The sequence below is a fragment of the Anas acuta genome, chromosome 5 (assembly GCF_963932015.1).
Source record: "Anas acuta chromosome 5, bAnaAcu1.1, whole genome shotgun sequence".
NCBI lineage: Eukaryota > Metazoa > Chordata > Aves > Anseriformes > Anatidae > Anas > Anas acuta.
In genome coordinates this window covers 44,439,338-44,461,827 of record NC_088983.1, presented here as the reverse complement: position 1 = coordinate 44,461,827, position 22,490 = coordinate 44,439,338, and the positions used below count along the sequence as shown (strand labels likewise).

Genomic DNA, 22,490 nt, shown 5'->3' with positions numbered 1-22,490 from the left:
TTCTTCACTTTAAGGAAAACTTGGTTTGCTATTGAAGCCCAAGGAAAACCTAAGTTATTTATTTTTGCCTTTGAACATCATTCCAGCTACTATCTGAAATAAGCCTGTGTTGGGGGAAGAAAGAATATATACAGCTTTGTCTATCAAAGTCAAGGCACAAAGCACAAACATCATTAAACTTTTCAGAACCTTTGTCAGAGGTAGATATGTTCTCTCTGAGGGGAAAACCAAAACAAAAATGAAAAACTACTACTGCTTAAATTTCTTCTATGGGATTTTATCTTTTAAATCTTTTAAAGCTCCCTCCTAATCCACAACTATATAGGAATTTCAAACAACAAAACTCAAGGACTAAATGTTTTGTGGCTTATTTTACAGATGGAATCATTTATTTAACATCCAAATCACTTTTGATATATTTTTTTTTTATTTGGTATGGTTTCTTAGCACTATCATAGGTGTCAAGAAACAGATGAATGATTTTTTTTTTTTCCAATGAAAAAATACTGCAGCCCATAACATAGCCCATTGCTGTGTGTCTTATGAAGCAAGATTTAAATGTTCCTGAACTTGAATTAGCTGTGCATACAGAAATTAATGGGGCAGTCCATAGCCGTGTAATCTATAGAAGAGGAAAATCATCTTTCAGAAAATACTGAAAAATGAAGCTGCTTCTCAACCAGCTTCTGCTAATGGTCCTGTTTCCTGAGGCTATTTGGGAGAAGAGCATTCTTCTCACTCTGATACACCCACACCACTCTGTTAACTCCATTAGAGAGTTCTTTGCTTGATTCCGTGGTTCAGTGAAACCTTACCTAGGTCTTGATGATTGCATTATTATTTTTGTCAAGCATAGTGCCTCAATATTTGCTTGGCTTGTTCTATCATTGCTCAAGCTCTTCATGCAGATGTGTGTGTGTGTGTTTAAAATACAAGGGATCAAAGGAGCGACATTCACCTTCTACAAATGCAGTGATGCAACTGAACATGGACCTGGTGTGTGCATATGGTAGAAGCTTAAAATTATCTACCAAACACTGTAAAAATTTAAACCTAGCACAGATAGAAATGACCAAGTACTTCAGTGGGAATTTTAACACACCAAATGCTGAGGAATTTGCTCCCTTTGAAAATCTTATAAAGCAAATAGTAGATGAAACAGAAGTGATTTTTACAGGATTCATAGAACCTGCTTTACAAGTATAAAGAACATGTACTATTTATCTGCATGTGAATGTAATTAAAATTCAAAGCATTAACATGAATAGTAAGAATAACAAGAACTTTAATAAGTCCCCATGGAGCACAGGCTAAGCTGGTTTGTTTGACTAAACTCCCTTTCATAAATATAGCTGCAGTGGAATTGTGCACAGAAGAACAATAAAGCAGAGTAATTACCCAAAAAAAGAGAACCACATAAAGGTGAACAAAGCAAAAAAAGTATGAATAAAGGTAAAGCCAATGTACCAAATATAAATGAGAAGTAAAGACGGCTGTATCAGCATGCAGCGAGAAAAGCAGTTACCCAAGCACTGCTGTCTCTCAGCCTCTACCTTTATCTCCTGCTTCGTACCTGTTTCATGTCACAGAACCAAGACAAAAGCAATAAAATAACTTTTGAAGAAATATAAAATACATACCCCAATGTTGTACCGACATGTCAGCATGTACAAACTGCTTTTTCCAGATGACAACTGAACAGACAGTAAAAAGAAGTTTCCCTGCATTCCACCTCTCCTAGTGCTGTGAACAGACCAGAACGGGCTGCTTGTTAGACAATAGGTTTGCATCAAAGCACACAGTCCTCTCTAAGAGGAACATCTTTTAACAATCTTTTAAGTCTTTTAACCAACAGTTTTCCAAACGTGCTCCAAGGACACAAAAGAAGTCAGTCACTGCAATAGCTGCTTTAGCAGAAGGATTTGATTAACCATCCAGAATGTATTACCTTGGGACGCGACAGGCTTACATCTCTCCATCTCCACTGCATGGATTTTCAAACTGTTTGTGAAACAGCTCCCAAAGGGCTGCATTACAACACAGTTTTAAGGCACATGGAAATGAATGATAGTTCTCTGTAAAATGCTATGTTTTAGCCTAAAGCATAAGCCCCTGAATCACAAACAACTCCGACATGCGGATGGGGCAGGGCAGGAAACTTGGAGAAGTTACTGTGAAAGCTTTCTCATGTAAGTCTTTCCAGCTTATTTTCAGAGGCCTGAAGTAAATCAGGTTAGATCCACAGCTGGATTTTGGAGCACCAATTTTTAGTCCAGTACAATGCACAGCCTTTAACTGGGATTCAGACATCCTGTATGTTGTGTGGGGGAAAATGATAAATTAAAGGTGCATCTACAAAATCCACAACATTGGTAGAAGAGATATGGACTAAGCCAAGTGATTGTATATACCTGGTCTTGAGCCTGCTCCTGGAATTTGGAGTCTCCAACAACCATTGTTTGTGAAACATAACCAAGAGGTCATGTGGTGGTTTTTCACTTTCATCCTATAGTTAATTTAAGACACAGAAGAGTTGTGTCCAGATCCAGTCTCCTTTTGAGATGTTTTGAACTTTTGTGTCCTACCTCCAGTGATGGTGTGGGTTGCTTTAATCCCTCTGGTCAAAACTAAGCTTTGAATCTTTGCGTCGATTGATATTTATGAGCATAACAATCTAGAGCAGGGACAGAAAGAAAGAGTGGCAGTGACTTGGTATTTTTTTAATGTTAAATATTTTAACACATTGGAAGTCAAAACATTCAAATCTTTTCAACATATAGTAATATGTGTATGCATAGACACCAAACAGCAGTAGCAATGTCTGCACCAACAAAAACAAAACTCAGTATTAATATCAATTATCCCTGGTGAATTGCACTTAGGCAACACTGGAAATCTTCTAAATGGAAATAATGTGCTAAGACACATCAGTTTATTTTCTTTATAAACAGCTTTTTACAATATTTACTGTCATCAGCCTGTCTCCTTACACTTCTGAATCGCAGCAGGTTCCTGCAATGTAAGAACCTTAAGAATAATAAAACAAATAGCTTTCCTATTCAAGAGCTTAGCCTCTAGCACACACAACCATTACTCTCGCCATAATACAGTTCATGACTAGTTAAAAGAGATGTAATGTACAGAGTAGCCTGTCCATCATGTAGGCCTGATGCATTAAGTCTTTATATTTCCATGCCTATGTATTTGCTGTGCACTAAGGTTCAACAGTAAACTTAAATGTATGTCTCACAGCACCTTTTTTTTTTTTTTTTTCTAGAGAAAAAAACTCTTTCCAAAGGCTAGCTCATGGCGAAGATTATTATTTTTATGTATTCTATTAAACAGGGATAGTCAGTGTTTACAACAGTCATTACTCAACACAGCGTACAAAAGAGCCAGAGATATTTTAGTGAGGCATTTGCCTCGGTTGCATTGCTGACAGAATAAAGAAACAGTAGCAATGGCAGCTTAACATTTGTTTTCATAAAGATAATAATATAACGTGGCAGTAGTGAGTCTCCCACAATATGTGTCAGCCACTGATAGAAGAGAAGCCGCTTTCTTCACAACACAGGCAAGGAACTCTAGGCACAGTAAGGACACCCAGAGATAACAGCAAACAGAGGAATATACATGAATTCTGTTTTATGTCCCAGCTCCTACACATGCTTATTTTCTGACCATGAACAGACTCAAGGAAAGACATTTTTTTTCGTTGACAAAGAAGAGGAACTAATTTAGAGATATGAAAATACTTAATTACTCTCCGGTTCTCCTTACAATCAAAAAATGAACTCTCAGCTTGAGTCATACGTGCACATCTAAGACACACAACAGAGCAAAACTTGGGAGAGGATAAATCTGGATGACGTCTTGTGCATAGTTTCAGGAAAAGAGTAAGAAATGATACCACGCTGAGAACGCTATGAACAGTGGTGTCTACTTTCAGAGATAATGCTTTGTCTACTTATGTTAATGAAAAAAAATATTTTAATGTGAGCAAGGCTATTACCCATCCTTCCATAAAACTGAATGAATTAACCAAATTCTAGACAGTCTAGAGTAGCTAAATAGTACCTCATGAAAACTGAAGTCTCATTAAAAATGAAATGTAACCAAAGAAATATGAGACTCAAAAAAAGAGCCCGCCACCAAAATGATTCATAAATTTCCATCTAATCCAGTGTTTTATTGGGTTTGGTGGTGGTGGAAGGGGAAAAAACAGGGCACTGTAGTGTAGGCTGCACAGAAATTGGCCGCAGTGGGAGACAGAATTGATCAATAACAAATCTGAGATGATGCCGCGTGTAACTTTCTTCTGTGCAAATGATCATCATAGATGAAGGGAATGCTATAAATACCCTCTATTGAAATTTTAATAAAACATTCAATACAATTATTCCAGAGACTCTAACCGAAGGCTGGTCTATCTGCACAAGTTACAGAAATGAAAACTGTCTGTACGATCATAAACAAAGGATAGTAATGAATGACAGAACATCAAGCTGAAGCTTTTATCCCAATGTCACATCCCAAAGATGCATATTAGCCCCATTTTGTTTAACAGCTATATTGATTAATTGAAAACAGCATTTCAAGAACAGAGCAGTGTGTTGGTCAAAATCTGAGGTGATAATACATCTCCTGAACCGTGACTGAGAGAGGAGATGCAGAAAGGTTACGATATTGGCAGAATAGAGATTTTTCAGCCAGGCAAAATACAAGCTAATCCATCTGTGAGAGAAGAAACTGAAATAGGGAAATAAAATATGAGCGAACATTGAGGAGAGCAATGCGGCTGGGGGAGATCTGGGGGACAGCAAGGGCAGAACAGTGGCATGGGCACTTGGCACTTGTTCGCTTCCCAAAACCAGAACCAAAGGGAGGGAGAGAAAGGAGGCAGGAGTTCAGATACTGAGGAGAAATTATGCAGATCACTCCAACGTACACTTCAGATAGAACTGAAGCTGTTGGTAGTGGATGCTGTACAAAGGATTTATATCAGTGAGAAGAATTTACAAATGTAACAGTCTCAGAAAGTGCTTCAAGAACTTACCAGCTTATTTTGCACATTTATAGGGAAGAGCAAACAACACTGACTGTGAGTCATCAAGAAGCTTATCAGAGTTTAAAGGTGGCAGCTTCTTGGTGGTGAGATAGTAACAGGGATGAATACTTGAGCATACTAAGGAATTTGCAGGGACTCCAAAGGAAAACAACAAAAAAAAAAAATCATTTACAAGCTGGAGTTATTGATTTCAGTGATGAAAGTTACGATGTGCAAATCTAGTGCCACACAGCACCTTACCCCGTCTTCACTGGGAGCACGATAACACGTGCTTCTTGGTTCCCAGCCATACCCAAACAGCACCTCAGCTGAATACTGATGACATAACTGAGGTAGAAAGAGAACAAATTCATCTTGTGCTAGTACCTCAACAAGAGGGGCACCTTTAAGTTGAGGAAAACCAAATCTAACCTATAAAAATTATATATATACACATTATGTTGTGCGTGTACTATTGCTTTCAGCAGTGGCTTCACAAATAACGGGTCCTATGGTTATCCCAACCTTTTGTTAATTAAACCCTTACACATATGGCATTTCTAGAATGACACAAAATGCATGGTATAGCATGTATGCACAGATTTATTTATAAAGTATCAAGAACATTACAGAAATATGGTTCTTAAAAGGATATTTTTCTTAAAGCAATGCTATCAAGTTATTACCTTCAATAGATGTACTGCAAGTTGGTTGCTTTGCCATTTAAGACATGGCTGCTTCCTGGTTTTGGCATGCAGTGTCATCAGCAAAAGCTGACACAAGGGACACTGGTACCGCAGTCCCAGATCAGCACACCCTGATGAATGGCCACATCGCTGAGAACTGCGACGAGAAGGCACATGCTAGGCTGCAGTGCCATGGATTTAGCTTCCTGTGAATGTAAAGAAAGTGAGAAAATGAAAGGAGAACAGCTGTGCATTTAAAAAGCCAAATCACAGATTTTTGACCCGGTATTTCTTTTAGAAATTAAAGTTGTTTTTGTTGTTGTTGTTGTTTTCTTATTGTTGCTTTTATCTAGTCCTGAAACTGATGAAGGGAGCCATAAATTTAATAGTCAACAAAACTTATGGAAACACGGCATTAAATCTTCAATTAGCATGTACTAAATGAGATCTTTATTATGGGATTCAGTGCCAAAAATATTTGCATTGTTTATACAACAGCACATATCTCTTTGCAGACAAAGCTAAAAATGCTGCAAGAAAATCCTTATTCTAAAATTGATAGAAATGAGGAGTTATAAAACATGAATTAGGTATGCTAAGAAATAGGAAGCATTTTAACATTGTGAATACACCGAAGTATTACAGAAGTGAAGACATTTAACTTACGTCACCTAATTATTTCTCTTGAATGTGAGAAGCATCCTCTAAAGAAAAAAAACATTAATTCTAGAATTTTCACTAAGTAAAGCAATTTAATATTTTTAAAGCAAGACATCCATGATGGAAAAGAACACATCTGAATTAAGTATCTGTGCTTTAAGAAGAGCCACATCTTCTATTTGCAACCACTTAATTCAGTAACCATTTTGAAAGGCTGCCTTTGCTTTTATCCAAGGCTGACTGTCTCTTTTGTGTTTTCTCTATCATCCTTCTCAATGACAGCACTGGATCACAGAATTGCAGCATGATTTAATAGCTGGTATCTCAGGAGTGACAAATAATAAAAACTCCTGTCTCTTGGCTTCTTTGAAAGGTGGAATCGCAGAAGTCCCACACCAGCGTGATCTCCCAGGCACTCAAGCACTTACTGGGAAGGTGCCCAGAACCAAATGGACCCCACGGTGCCAGTGCCCTGTGCAGCAATGTGCATGGAGCAGTACAAGAGGGGAACCCGGCTCTCCTAAGCTTCAGGCAAAATCAATCCCCCTCTTTGAAAAATACCATTTATAAAGTGTATACTAGTAAAAAGTAAAATAAAGTATTAAAAAAAAAAAGGGGTTTTGGAATATAAGCTTCAGGGATATTCAGCCTTACACATTATCTACGGGACGCGAAAGATATTGTACTGCTGTACTCTGTGCTAGTAAGAGTCGTCAGGACTGCCCAGTTTGGACTGTCAACATTAACTTATAGTGCCGTAAAAGACAAGCCACAAAAAGCTACAAGGCTTATAAACATAACCTGTAAAAAAAGCTTACAGGAACATGTTACTTTGACAAACAAAAAAAAGACAATTGTGGAAAGCTGTGAGAAAGAAATAGGATGCAGCAGTCTTTCAGCATCTAAAGGTCACCATAAAGCTGACAGTGATAAATATTCACTGTGTCCACCTGCAATAGAACTAGAATAAATGAGTTTATCTTGCAGTAAAGAAGATTTAGTTTGGTTACCAGGAAAAACTTCTTTTCCCCATAAGGATACTGAACCACTAAAATAAGACGTAGACAAACCTGTGGAATCTACCTCACAGGTTTTGAAGAAAAGTGTAGAGAAATTTCCATCAGAGAAACAAGGGTGTTCAAGGTCTACATTCATGTATTCTAAGGTGACTTTTGTATCTATAGTACCTCTTATGGATTGTGAGTTGCTCTATCTCAACATCCATGTAACTCTTAAAACCTAATGAGCATTTGCATTGATTAAACCAGTACAATTTAAATAAAGAAACGTAGCCAATTATAGACACAAGTGAAATAGATCCACTTGCATATCTTGAGCTAGAACCCTTATGGTGATACTTGCGTCCATTCTCCTCTAAAGTAGTTTGATTTTGCATCTTTAAATGGATATTCACCTTACTTAAAAACTAAATTTTCCTCTTTTAAGATATCTGCATTAATTCTAATTCTTACCCAATTCCGTATAAGGCTCCCTATTTTATGACTTTTTATTATTATTCTCAATGTTATACAATTGCTATTATTATTTTTAAAAAGACTATATGTTTGTAAACCAGTCTTCATAGTCTGCACAGCTTCCAGAAACTTGTTAGCAGAAAACAAACACTACATGGCCATGAAGGTTTACCACTGACCAAGAGAAAACATAGGAAGAAAGTAGGTTGTCACATAAGTAGAAAAGTGAAAGCACTTCCAAGGGATCACCACAAAGAATTAAGTAACAAGTGAAGGTAGAATTATAATACTTCTCAATTCTAAATGCAGTTTCTACTGTATGCTTGTTCTTTCTGGAAAACATGAGGAAAATATTTTATATTGTGGCACAGAAAGTTGTTACGGTGCTAATGGAAAAGTTATTGCAGGGCTGCCCAATAAAATCTCACAAAATGGGTATACAATAGATATACTTAAAAAAAAAAAAAAGTATAATCTGAGCCATTGTACATAAATTGGCAAGCTTTTGTTGTTCATGTTGTTGTATTGTCCTGGTGTGGCCCCCAGAAGCACCACCAAAAGGATAATGCCAGATGCCAAGTAGCATGAAAAGTTTCTTGTCCACAAACCTTACAAGGTTTGGCTATGAGACATTGGCAAGCTGGTATACAGCAGACCAGTGGGTGACAGGAGTCAGGCAAGGTCATTCCTTGCTCTTGGCTACCCTTATCATTTGGGGAAGTATGAAGGGCTGAAGGATTTTTAGTAGTAAGCTTGCTAAGAATATAATTTTCATTTCTTTTAACAATGGAAAGGATGAGATCAGATCCCTAGATTTGGAAATACTGGCCTATTCATGCTTGTGCATTTTCATACCTATTTATAAAACAACTGTTTTTCAGAGGCAAAAGGAAAAGGGACTTCTTTCTTGTCTGCTCAGTGCACGTTCACCTGAGGATCTCATGCATGTACTTGATGCTCTTTCTTACATGCCTGCCACTGATACAGAATAGGGCTGATTCCTGATTCACAAACTCCCACATTTTTCAGAAGTAAAATCTCTCACCTCAAGTTTGTCCCCTGCTTCCTGAATACCAAATACATGAATAAAACATGGAGGTTCTTCAGAAAGCAGACCTAGACTAAAAATTTGTGTGTTTACAGAACATTTGAGTTTTGGTTTCCAACACAACGTAGAAAACGCAGTATGTTGTGCTATATATAGTGGAATATGAGACATTTGGGGACACAGAAATTATAGATTAATAAGTAGAGGAAACTACATAGTATTAGAAAGCCATTTCGTAACTGTGCGTACATGCACATATGTAAGATTTCCACCCATCAAGAAGAAGCTACCTGTGGGGACTTCACTAGCAAACAAAAATGATAATTCCTTCCTTGCCAATTGAACCTTAACCAAAGCAGGCTGCACAACATTTTCATCTAAGGGGAGCTTTGGTTTCACTTTTAAGATGAAGGACAGAAGTATCTGAACAGTAACATAGGACTCGGTCTAACTTTTATCAGATAAACTCTCACCAAAATACCTGCTAGTTCGAGCTAATACAGCCATTACGGTGAGATAGTATGACTTGTGCCTGTGTAGAGAACTTCTCTTTTAAAGGGAGCGGGGCATATGTCAGAAATGAGAATATAGCAAATGCATCAACACAGGTCAGCTATGTATTTCTGAGAGATAGGGTAGAAAATGTGGCATTTATACTCTGCCAGATTATAAGACTATAAAGCACAGGCTATGAAGGTCATTCTAGTAGTCAGGTTTTTGGTAAGAACAAAGAGAAGACATGACTTACATGCTTTGCCTATTGCACCTCTCCATGTAGAGCTACTTGCAGACAGGGCCCTGCTCTGTACACAGTGCTCCGGGCATTGCAGGTGCAGCAGCCAGTCACAGCTGAAGAGAAACCTCCGCCAAGTCTGGCAAAAAAAGGTCATCCCAGTTGTTCCTTAATAAGGAACAACGTCAGCTGTCTACTTTAATATGTCCTTAATAAGACATCTAAATCCCTTTTACTCACCACCAGAATAATGAGTAATCCAGGGTCTCCTATAATCAGATATCTCTGCACAAGAGTGAAACTACAGAAAACAATTGTAGTTGTTTAAAAATAGCTTCAATGTGCCATCATGTATAATATACTTAGGCAAAACCGTAAGTTAGTTGTTAGTCAGAAAACAGTGATGCCATTAGAAAAACTATCAATAAAAGGTTCTCTTCAACGTGGATGCCTCCCTGATGTTTCCGGAGGACTACTTAGCTAATTCTAAAACACTGAATTGCCATTACTTGTTTTCGTCCAAGGAACAAGTAAAATGTTGTTTCCAATCCAACAATAAAAACGTACATTAGGGTGTGGGTTGTTTTTTTCTATTATTATTATTTTTTCTTCATTTTGTTTTTAATCAAACTGTCTAGATTGCAGTTCTGGCTAAAACAAGTATATTTCTGAGAATCTTTGTCAGGGTAGGAAAGTCACTTATCCAACATGGAACCAGAAGTTCCAATAGGCAGGTGTTTTTATTATAGCTCTTGGTTCTTACATGGAAAGTGAGGTGCAAACTGTCTTCAGCATCTGCTCGGCCTCCTCATTAAGCATGAACTTGTGGTGATGAAGACCACCGCCATGCTAGAAATGGTTGGAATATATCCTTGTCATATAAAAATACAGAAAACAGAAAAAATACTGAATACACTAGAAGGGAAAAATACACATGAAAATATTTTCCTCCAATTTAGTTGAAAATTCACTTCAGCAGGTAGCCATATGGGCAACGTTTACCTGCAAAAAGAACAATTGCTTGGGTTTTATTACTGTTTTATTTTTTGCTTGTTTCTTTTTTCCCCTACCACCCCCCCTTTCAGGACAATTCAGCATAGACATTTACCCCACCTCCCAACAAGTTCAGAACATACTTTTTACTATAGTTCAGTGCAAGAATAGCTAAAAGCTTCCTTAATTAGTACATCAGAAGGGGAGGGTGGGGAGAGCAGGTTCCTAGAAGTTGTAAGCAATTTTTTTCTTTAAATTTCTCAAGATTAGCCATCCTCGGACTCTGGGCACCTGTCCTGTAAATTAACGCACAAAAATAAATAACTGCCTGCAGACATTCACCTTAGACCACTCCTCCTCGGAAAATTTAGGGAGGAAAAAAATGGGTTTCATATCAAGCCCAGAAGTTAACAAACCTACATTCTTGTAGTGCAAAGGAGGAGAGGTGAGATCTAAAGCCAAGTACTCCCAAATGAGAATGCCATGCAGCACCATCTCTTGCTTCGTGTTGAGGAAACTCTAGCTGAGCAGCTCTCCTGGTCCCTGGGGTGGGCAATAAGTAAATGGAAAGAAAATAAATATCTCAGGAAATCAAACTCAACTTATTTACAGAGGAGTAGCTCAAAAACACCTTCACAGCAGCCAGTAATTGAAGTACTGGAAGTGTGGCAGTGGTCAAAGTCCAAAGGGGGCTGTGAGACCTTGCCCCTCTGCTTGTGAAAAACACGTGGCCTCAGAGAAAACCAGAAGCAACTAGTTCCTCCCCATACTTTGAATACTAGGATGTGGGCATCGATGCCTGCAGAGTCTTTTAGGGTGTCTCTCGTGTCAAACTGCTTGCTCATTTCCTCACTGGGTCAGCGCTCAGCTTTGACAATCACATTACATGCACACCAGTTCACCTGCCTCCTAGAGAAAAAAAACATTAGTTTCCTTCCAAGAGGAAGAACAGTCATGGTTGAGAGAATAATTCCACAAATCACTTACTCTGCCATGGATAGTCTTCCAAATGATTCCAGCAGGATTCATGTCTCTATGTGCCACTTTCACATCCTCATTCAGTGACCTGGGTATTTACTGCACGGCATCACTATCATGCTACAGAAATACACTCCTGGCAGATACTAGAACAGCCCTCATTTTTCTTATGAGCTGCCCTCTTAGAAAAGACAACAGGAAACAAAATAATACTTGACAGCACCAAGTACAAGCCTAAGGAGAACAGTTTGACGCCTACTTCTCTAGAAGCACCTCCGGCCAGGGAAACCTTGTATCCTGCTACATAAATCCAGCCAGCTCCGAAGGGATGGAAAGATGGCTTAGAACTGCAGATCATAGTGGCAATGCCAATCAAGACTATTTTATGTCAGAAAACAGCAACAACAGATGACTCTCAGGGCAACATGCTTCAGAAACGGGGATACCAATGAATGAATTAAAGCTGTTATGTATGCCCCCGTTTCACTTGTACTGATTTGTACTTGTACACTCTTTGGGGGGGGGGGGGGGGGGGGGGGGCAAAACTCCTCATGAAACATTGAGAACCTGTGCCCTGAGCTCTGCAAGAGCAACACTGGCCCCTGAGGTGAGGTTAGAGAGGACATCAGAGGAATGGACTGTTCCCACCTCCTCCTCCCTTTACACTGTCGCTTGAAGGCATGAAAACTCCCTAAAAGCAAACCTGTAGCACAGAAATGGAACCCAGTGCAGGCAAGCATCGCTGACATGCTAAGAATTCATAACATTTATCCCTCGTCCATTTTAAACTGTCTCCTAAATACTCTTTCACTAAACACAAGTTAGGACTGGGAAAGGATGACAGTGATATCCACCTCCCAGCGATGCGCATCTCCACATGTGGACAAGAGTCACGTTGCTCTGGGTCCTGCAGAGCCAAAATCACAGAGGAGTGCACACAAACATGCACAGACCAAAGGGGATACAGGGATATCAACAGGCATTTATAAACCTTACATGGAGCCAGAGTGTTGTACATGAGACAAATGTTATTATTGTATTATAAACTGTACGTTTTGACAGTAAGTAAAAAAAGAGAGAGAAAAGAAGCCATTACGAAAGTAATCTGTGAAATGATGAAGAAACTTTTCATCTCTAGCACAGTTGAATAAAGGACATAGGATCAGGATTATTTACAAGACCATACAGGATGACAAAATTACATGTAGACCGGTTAGAGCTAGATAACTCAGAGGATAACAAAATTAGATACACCTGTTTATATTCAGTTTTCAGAACCTAGTATCTGAATTGTAAGCAATTATCTGCAGCAGACTGGCCACCTGAACCACTGTTATCAACATCTACTTCTTTATTAAATTAAAAAAAAAAACATATCTGTGTACACATATACATTTCAGTAATGAACCACAGACATTTTGTGCTTCAGTTTTCTGTTTATATTAAGTATTCTGATATGTGAAGTATTGTAAGAAGCAGTTATTCAAGACTTTTTTTTTTTTTTTTCAGTAGGTTTCTTGATCCTTTCTGTGTTCCCAGCACTGCCATGGGGTCAGTAGGACCAGGTAAGTGTGGTCACTGCAGAGACAGGTCGCACCATCTGTAATTCCATGGCAACTTGTCCTGTTCTGCAGATGCTTCAACAATTTTCTGCACTCAGTGTCAATTTACTAACCAACTTCAACTGAAAACTCATCATCCCATACATTTTCTAAATATAATTAAGTAAAACCCTGCAAGAGCAATTTAGGAGCTCCTGACAATTCTCAGCAGCAGCACAGCTGAGAGAACTGCAGGACAGCCCATTTGCTGTCCCTTCAGGTCTTCATTTGTGAAGCAAAAGAAGACGGCTTGTGATACCATAATTCAGGGGAAAATATAAGCTGCAGCCACACTATTCAAAGCGGTTGCTCACATGAGCAGGCAGAGGTACTCCTTGAGCAGGTCTGTGTGCCCCTGAAGCAGTGACAAGGCCATCCCAGGAATGCTCCTCAACCACTTTGCTTGCTCCGTGCCTGTGACAAGTCACCGCTAATGACAGGTAAAGTGCACAGAGAGAGCCAGGGCGAGCGTTAACACGACAAGATTTGCATAGTTTTGCATCTCAAATATCCATGTGCAGTTTCCTAGAGATCAAATACAGACACTACCTAAAAATACCACGCAGTCTTGGCTGGAAATACCACGAGACTCCCTTCCCATTTTCTCTTAATTCAACAGCTTGCAAGGAACAAGGACCTTTCATTATCATCGTACTCAGAGACTGAAAAAAAACACACAAGTTACTGCACTGTAGGCATTCAGCAACAGTATTTAATTCTCTATTTTCTAAATCAAAAATGAGAAAAAGGGACAAGTTATTATTGTTGTACTCAGGTATGTTAAATCCGTAAGAGCACCAGCACGTTGGCTAGTCACCAGTAACATTCAATTCAGCACCACAAGCACCAGGCCCCACACACACACTGCATCTAACAGGTAGATAAACACGTGGGTAACATGCACCATCCACATCTGTGGGGAAGAACTGTCAATAATAATAAAAAAAAAAAAAAAAAAAAAAAAGGAAGTGGTTACTTTCACTAGCCATGATGAGAGATCAAATTCATCCCTTCTGATTTCATGGAAACCCTACACATCACTTGAAGGAAAAAAATAAAAACTGGCCACAAATGAAGACTTACTTCATGTGTTGGTTCTCTAGGACAGCTGTACATCAGACAATTGGGGTCTGTTGTACAGCCCCACCTTGTCATTACGCTGCAGATTCAGCTGAGATAATGTCTTTGGATACAGCAATCTGAGAACCTCACACTGAGTTACAGGTAAGATGAATCCTATTAGAGATTAAAACCTTCCAGTATCTGAGGGTGTTAAGATTTACAATAAAACCTAAACACTGTTCATATTTGAAGGCTGTCACGGTACTCAAAAGACACTTTGAAGAAACAAACTAAGCGTAGGTATTGCATGAACTTAAAGCAATACAACTTGCAAGTTTTTTCCTTTGTTTTTTATCCAGTTGGATTTATCCCATACAGTTAAGAGGAGAATTACAACCAACGATATGAAATGCTGAGAAGTTAAAGCTGGCCTCAAGGTGCAGTTTTTCCTGCAGGCTTAGAAATTCTATAGGAAACAATTTCAAAAAGAGCCTTTTTATTTTTTAACCATTCCTCTAGCATGGTAGAAATCGGAAAAAAATGATTTCCATAATCACAGCCTTTCTTGCTGAGCAGCTCAATCAAGCGCAAAATGTAAGAACCACAGAATTTACTGTGCATTGAACAGAAAAACAGAACACCCTCCATCTGGTCAGTTGGGAGGTCTGCATGTCTCCACCCTGGCAGAGGGGTACATCACATACAGAATGGGGTACACCATTCAATTCACATTGTGTGCAAAATGCTTACACATTTATGCAGTTTAAAAGAACTACAAGAGATCCAAAAAGAGAGACTCCTGCCTTCCCCACCCCATCTCCCTCCCTCCCTCCCCCAGAAATTCCTTAAGCATTCGATGCACTCAGTTTAGCAAGATTTATGGCTAAATTTCTCTGTGTATGTGAGAGAAAACAGGGTGCTTTTGCCTTCAAAAATTTAGTAGGCAACTAAACTGAACATTATACACAGTAAGCATCTTAGTATTTTATTCATTGCATCTTTTATACAGAATAAGCTTTACTGATATTTAGTCCACTGCAGTATTGTGTTGATGTAGCAACAAAGGATTACATTATAAACAAAGAACAAAATTTTACCTTTAAAAATTTTATATATATATGTAACTTTTTCAGTTGACAAACAGCATCACAATTACTGAAAAAAATGAAATAAGCATGGAAGCTAAGGCCAAATTTTTCATCTCTAATTGATAAGTTTTCCGTATTTATCATAAATATTAGAAGCTAAACGCCAGCAACTAAAAATAAACATATCTATAACTTTCTAGCAACCAGTATTCAAATAATGGAGAAAACATACAACAGAAGAAGTTTCTTTTCACATCAGTTGACATCTGCGATCTATTTACACTATATATGTTAAAATTCCACAAGATCATGAAGGGTAAGGAATTCTAAAACAATCTGTTAACCATTTCTTAAAATGGCGCTTTTGTAACTCGAGTGGGTCTTGAAAATCGGTCAAACATTGAAAAACATCACACTGCAGAATGCCTATACCAAAATTACATAAAAAGAGACAAAGTACTCCATAAAGTGTCACTGAGATGCTCAACTGAAAATAATATACATATGTATTTTTATCAAGATAGATATTACTGTAAAAATGCTCACATTTTAAAAATAGAGTTATTATTGTTTTTATTTCCATTAAAACTAGAAGGGACTACATGACCCAACGTATGAGGAGTTTGCATATAATGACATGCTTCCTCATTTTATAGCACTACCAAAAATAATGGAGAAAGCTTTATTGTATACTTTAGTAACAATGGTCTAATTTCCTACTATCCTTTAGAAGCTTTACTCTGTGGGTGTATGTGCAAGCAAGTCTGTGCACATGTGCCTGTGTACATAAACACACACACCTCCAAGTGCATACACACACACATCCACATTCCTGCATACAACACTTGCATAATGCAAATCCTATGCAGGAACTCTGCCAAGTGACAGCCAAGAGTCACACGCTGTGCTTTCTTACTATTTTTCTTCAAATGTTTTTATCTGGTAAATGCAATAACACTCTCGTATTTGGCCAGATGTGTTAGTTTTTAGCAAACCATAAAATACCTGATTTAGCCATAACATACACAAGAAGAATGTTACTGATGGTGAGTTCAGTGTGAAAGCTCATGAAATGGAATGTCAATTACTCTAATAATTAGTATTCAAAGATTAGATAAATATTATGGCAAACACCTTGGACTTTATAGAAAGTTCAAAATGTAATTCACATTACAAAGACTGAAGATACTTTATGTATACAACTTTTAAATATGGATATGACTGGCATTTATTTTTAAGCTTACTTCTATTAGAAATAGCCTTGTTTCCTGTACAGGTGATGCTTTGTCTATACCATATATAGTAGAAAAATAAATTCTTTAGCAACCTAGAAATAGTTTATAAAACTCTTGTAGTCTCATTTGCTTTGCTAAACATGCCAATGTTAGACTGACAACTATAAATAAAAGCTATATAGACAACAGATGTAAAGTAGAACAAGTTAAGAATACTACAATTTACAGGACAGACTTTATTGTACTATTAATTCCTGTGTGCTTTGCAATAGGAATAGGGTTGACTTTTCTTTTTTTTATGTTTTCTTAGAAAAGATAATTGCAAGAATATAACACAATATCAAGATAATTTATAATATACATGTAACTTAAAACAGCAGCCGAGTTATGGTATCATAGTAATCTAGAATGATATTCCAAGTCATATTTAGAAGTACAATACCTAGGACATAAGTGGGAGGGAAAGGCAATTTTTATTTTATGAAAATGGAGCAAGTCAAACTCTTAAGAGCCTTAAGTCTCAAAATCATCTATTTACTATAATACATACAAGACGATCTTAAATCTTGTTATAAGTGAAGATTACAACAGTGACCATCATAAAGCTTTTTTAAAAAAAAAAAAACTACACAGAACATTCTAGCAGCTGAATGAGCCAAAACTCTTGTCGTCTTTGCAAACCTAAAAAGGTGTATTTGGAGCATGGAAGAAAAAAAGCTGCTATGAAGTATCACAATAGTGATCATCTATGGTCTCTCCTTTGCTACAATTTGTAACCTTCTATTTTTTAACCACTAACAAAATATTTAACCAAAAGATCTATTTAAATTAAGCAGCATTGTTTTACAGCAAAATTGGTACCAATGTAAAATGAAAATAAATGAAAAAAGAGATCATTAAAAAAAATGGTGCAAAACCAAAAATCAGTCATTCAAATTTTTAGTACAACATACCACAGGAAAAAAAAAAATGAATACAAGTTTGTGATTTTATATATATACACACTCCAAAGAAGTTAATCGTCAGTACCCAAAGTATTTATTGCCATGTATTAGCAATGCATTTTTTTTTATATCTTTAAAGGGTCACATAAAAATAGATTTAAAGAATAGATTAATTGAAGTCCTAGATTAAAACATTGTTTGGTTTAGAGAATTTTACTACAACAAAGTTCATGTTTATGTATGAAAAGTTATATAACCTTATATGAAAATGTCATGAACTATCTTCTAAACACTACATGTATTCCCAAGTGGGAAAAATTAAAATATCTAAAATATATTAGATTAAGTTTACAAGACCATTAATGATCTTTCAAACATGCAGTTGTTTACAGAATTGAGTTTTACAAAATGTTTAGTTCAGGAATGGAACATAAAGAAATAAGTAGGCAACATCAAAACTTTTGTACAGTATTTGAAATTCACTTTTACAACAAGCATGTCCTTGGTATTGTGCTGTAAGAAATAATAAGCAAGTTCACCCACCCTTAACAAACTGTCCACAGGTTTACTTACAAGTAAAGATGGAAGGTGAGGGATTGTAAAATTCTCAACAGTGCATTTTGCATTCTTCCATAAACCATCCTAAGCCTACCGTCACATAAGTAGCCAGGAGATTACAAAATAAACTATAGCTGGGCTTTATTTGTTTACACAGAATGCTTGAATGTGAATAAAATTGCCAAAAATAGCATGTTAAATAACAAAAACAGCCATAAAGCAGGCTGTAAGCATTGAATGTTTCATAAATGTAATTTTTTAATCATTAAATTTCTATAGAAAAAATTTTATTCACAATATATTGTGACAAATTGTCACAGGAATGATATAGTGATTGCAATAAAGTATCATGCAGCAGCAGCTTTGTACTTTATAGCTATTTTTGCTTTTAAAAATTAAACCTCTCCAGTCATGCTTACCACATAGTTCTTATCTGCAGCGTGTACAAATGAGGAACACAGTACGGGATAGAACGAAAAGATGTCCAATCAGCTGGATGAGAATTTTTGTCATAAATATGAAGTACATTACTGTATCCTGAAACATGCATGTCTATAGCTTTTCTTTACTGTCCAGTGCCAGGCTGCCTGCAATCATCTCCTATCTATATAATACCAAGAGGGTCTGCTGGTAGTTGTGGCTGTATCAGCTGAGGCTGCAGGGGTGGCGGCAACTGAAGAGGTACCATGGGCTCCACCATCTGCACCGTGTTGGAAGGCGGTGGCTGACACGCCACTGGGTTCGGTGTTTCTACGATCTCTCCATTGTAAAAGAAAAACTGACACTGTTGGATGAAGGTCTCTATAACCGACTGGTGGATTTTGGTGGTAGAAAGGAACTCTCTGTTTTCAAAATCGGGTCTCATCAAAGTAGGCCAGAAACAAATTGACAGGTTATCGGCAGTCATAAAGTTGGTTTTATATTGCTGGCTAACCCTGAAATGAGAATCACATGCACAGAAATTAATTAAAAATGGTATGCAATCAAACCACAAGTATTTAAACACACACCAACATTTTGAAGTGACAATAATAAACTACAAATTCCTCAACCAGCCACAGGCTTACATGTGTTATAAAGTCAAGCAGATTGTCTATGAGAAGAATGTCAGAACCCGCTTCTTACTGCAATACAGCCAGATATTGACCAACATTTACGATACTCAAAGAAAGGGGATCACATTAGACCATATGTTAAGAAAATGCACAACCAATAATACCAACTGTTGATTACAGCACATCTCTGCATTTTTTTTTCATGCTGGCCCGCAAAAGAATTTGCCTCAGCTGTAAAGAACACATCAGCACAAATTGGTTGGAGCAGGTGCCCCAGTCCAAGTCATTTTGAGGAAGACTAGTAGCCTTTGTCAAGCTAGGTCCTCTTGTTGCACTATTGCTAGTTAATATAAAAAAAAAAAATACAAACAGAAGACTTGAAATGAGTATCTAAATTACTTTTTAATGCAAAATGGAAGCTCCCTGGTAACGGGTTTCAACAACCATTCAGGAATAATAAAAGGAAAGGGATGGATTGCTTTAATGACTGTGGATATTCAAACGTTCAGCACGTAAAAACAATTAAATTGCAGCAATTGTGTACTTGTATACAGTTGTATAGAACTTATTTAGAAAAATGGCTATTACTGTTTATTCAATCACAACCTTGAAGAAAAAAAGATTTTTTATCCAATTTTGTTACCATGCCAGTTTTTGTCACTGTATACGTGCACTCAAAGTATACTCACTGTATACGAAGCCTCCTAAGATTGTACAAAAGAAGCAGAAGGAACAGGCTCAATATTCAGCTTTAGCACTCTCTCCTTACTAACTTGCAACTTGGACCTTTTTCTCCATTACAGACTCTTCCCTTGGAATGGTGATTCTGCTGTAATTCTCATTCTCCCATTCCATTTCTTTTGGTATTTAACGTTTCTAATACTATGACTTACCACAGTCACACTGAACCAAAATCTCTATTTTGCTTCTCTGATGTAAGCAAGTAGCACTGCAACTCCTGTGATTACTGCAGCATTCTTCCAAAGCAATGTCTAATCAGACTCGGTTCACTCATCTGCTGCTTATTAAAGCAAGCACAAATGAGCTAACTTATTATTTCTATGCTCATTTTCTTCTTGTAGTCACTTGCTGTGTTTCACAAGATGCTGAATTCGGCTGAGCCAGGATATCTATTTAACATGCCAGCAGCAGCTACTGCAACTGTAACCAAACTCTGATCACGAAGTTAATAAGTATCGTAGTATTAACTAGTAGGGGAAAAGCAAAACAAATCACCTGGAAGTATTTTTGCAAATATTTTATCAGCAAAATTAACTATTAATATTATTCCATACACATTTTGCACAGAAGCTTCTGAACAAAGCAGCATTTGAGCTTTAAAAGAATAAAAATGTTTTAAATATATAAAATATTAAAGCTCTTAAAAGTGCAGAGTGAAGCAATAAAAAAATAATTAGAAGACATCTTACCTAATATCAGCCAATATAATTTTAGGAAAAAAAAAAAATCCATTCCTTATGAAACTGCAGATTTGCCAATACAAGACGTGGGGAAGAGTTCCATGAACCAGAATTAACCGAATACTGCCCAGCTCCAACAAAAGAAGGAATTCTTTCCCTATTGTCTCTCCCTGCCACGTGCAGAGCACAGGCTTCTCTGCTTATGCTAGTTAGGTTTGGCACCTGTCACACCCCTCTGTGAGCCAATCTGTTGAGCAGAACAGCACAACACTACCCTAGCAAACTAATTTTGTTTGTTTGTTTTACATTGTTCTTATGTTTTTCCAATTAATAAATAAATTCAACCTCAGTTCCAGATTTCCAGAACTTCACAGGAACAACTGAAAGGGAGATTGTGGTAGTGATATCAGCAAGAACTGACAGGTTTTGACTATGCCTGAACTGCCAATTAATGTACAGGTTTACACATCAGACTAGTATCATAAACACTGGAATTAAAGAACATTATTAAATGTCAAGACAACCTATATAAAGCAAGATAGTTTAAATAATAAACAATTCTTTAAGCAGGGATCAATCTGAGTGCCACAGAGATCAGTTCCTTAGTCTATCATCACACCTCAAGAAAAAGCAGCTTCTCCTGGTGAGTTAGTTACTGTTCTATGAATTACATAAAATTCCATGAAATATGTATGAAGTTTACAAAGTAATATATTTCTAGGTCAAATTAATTCACCAGAATCTACTCAAATGGTTTGATACCACAAAAAAAAAAAAAGAAAAAAAACACTCCAAACTCAAAATCCTTTTAACAAAATGTCTCTTACAGGCTGGGGAACTGCATTTGGAAAACAGTTCACTTTGGAAAAGAACTGATGCTAAGGAAGAGGAAAATACAGGTTCCCAAACAAGGTAAACACATTGAGACATCGAAACAAAAGAATTTCAAGATGCAACACAAGTACTAGATTACTCTTATGGGCTCTTGCTCTCAAACCAATGGTTGGGCTTGATGATCTTGAAGGCCTTTTCTAATCTAAATGATTCTACGAACTTTGTAAACATGGTTTTGATGACAGGACATTCAGAAAAAGAATGAGCCCAGGTTTGGAAATTCTACCTCTCTGCAATGAATGGATTCACTGAATCAATTTCCCTAGGTTGGTGCTGTATGAACTACAGGAGAGAAACAGAGCCTGATGAATTCCAAAATACTTGTAAGCATGATGGTTTGGTTGCTTCTGACATAAGACTCTTCTTGGGCAGAAGATAGATAAAATAAACTAAAATACCCTGCACTCTAAGTAACATCACAATTTCATCTAGAAGTTACTAGTGAGAGTTGCATGAAAAATCTGGTGTTAATAAACCTGCCAAACAAGTATGCTATTCCACTGGGAATACAATTCTTGTATTACAGTAGACAAGACAAAGGTAACTGAGATACAGTTGTCGTGCAGAAATAGACAGAAAAAAACTTTAGTAACTTGTCAGTGACTATTTTGATGATCAGCAAGAGCAGACTGCACAAATTTCTGACAGCTGGCTGTAGTCCATAGATTGAAAAGCTGTGAAAACCATAGTAAACACTACAATTATGGCTATAAAAAAATATTTTCACTCATTTACAATGCATGTATAGTGGTAATTATAAAGGATAGACTTGTATTTTAGCACGCGCATTACTTATTCCAAATTGTGTGAGAGTACACAAATACTGCCTCTCGACCTGTTTTTAATAAATCTGGTCCAAAGGATATTGGGATACCATTCCTGAGTAAAAGCAATATTCATATTACTTTTATTTTATAAATATTGCAACTCCTACCATGCTTTCCCTGTACTACTTCAGAATTTTCTTGTAAGTGCTTAACAAATGTCTTTTTATCTTCTTTTATAATCATTC

At 37.1% G+C, this 22,490-nt stretch overlaps 1 protein-coding gene across 3 annotated transcripts in view; it reads right to left on the bottom strand.

Moving 5' to 3' along the window:
• Window positions 1-17,221: 17,221 nt before the first annotated feature.
• The window catches only part of ARHGAP5 (Rho GTPase activating protein 5), a 44,268-nt gene continuing 38,999 nt past the window's right edge, over window positions 17,222-22,490 (bottom strand). For all 3 annotated transcript variants that reach the window (XM_068684438.1, XM_068684440.1, XM_068684439.1), the window contains one exon: window positions 17,222-19,043. In XM_068684438.1, the coding sequence (XP_068540539.1) occupies window positions 18,713-19,043 (331 nt within the window). In that variant the 3' untranslated portion in view covers window positions 17,222-18,712. The remainder of the gene's footprint in view (window positions 19,044-22,490) is intronic.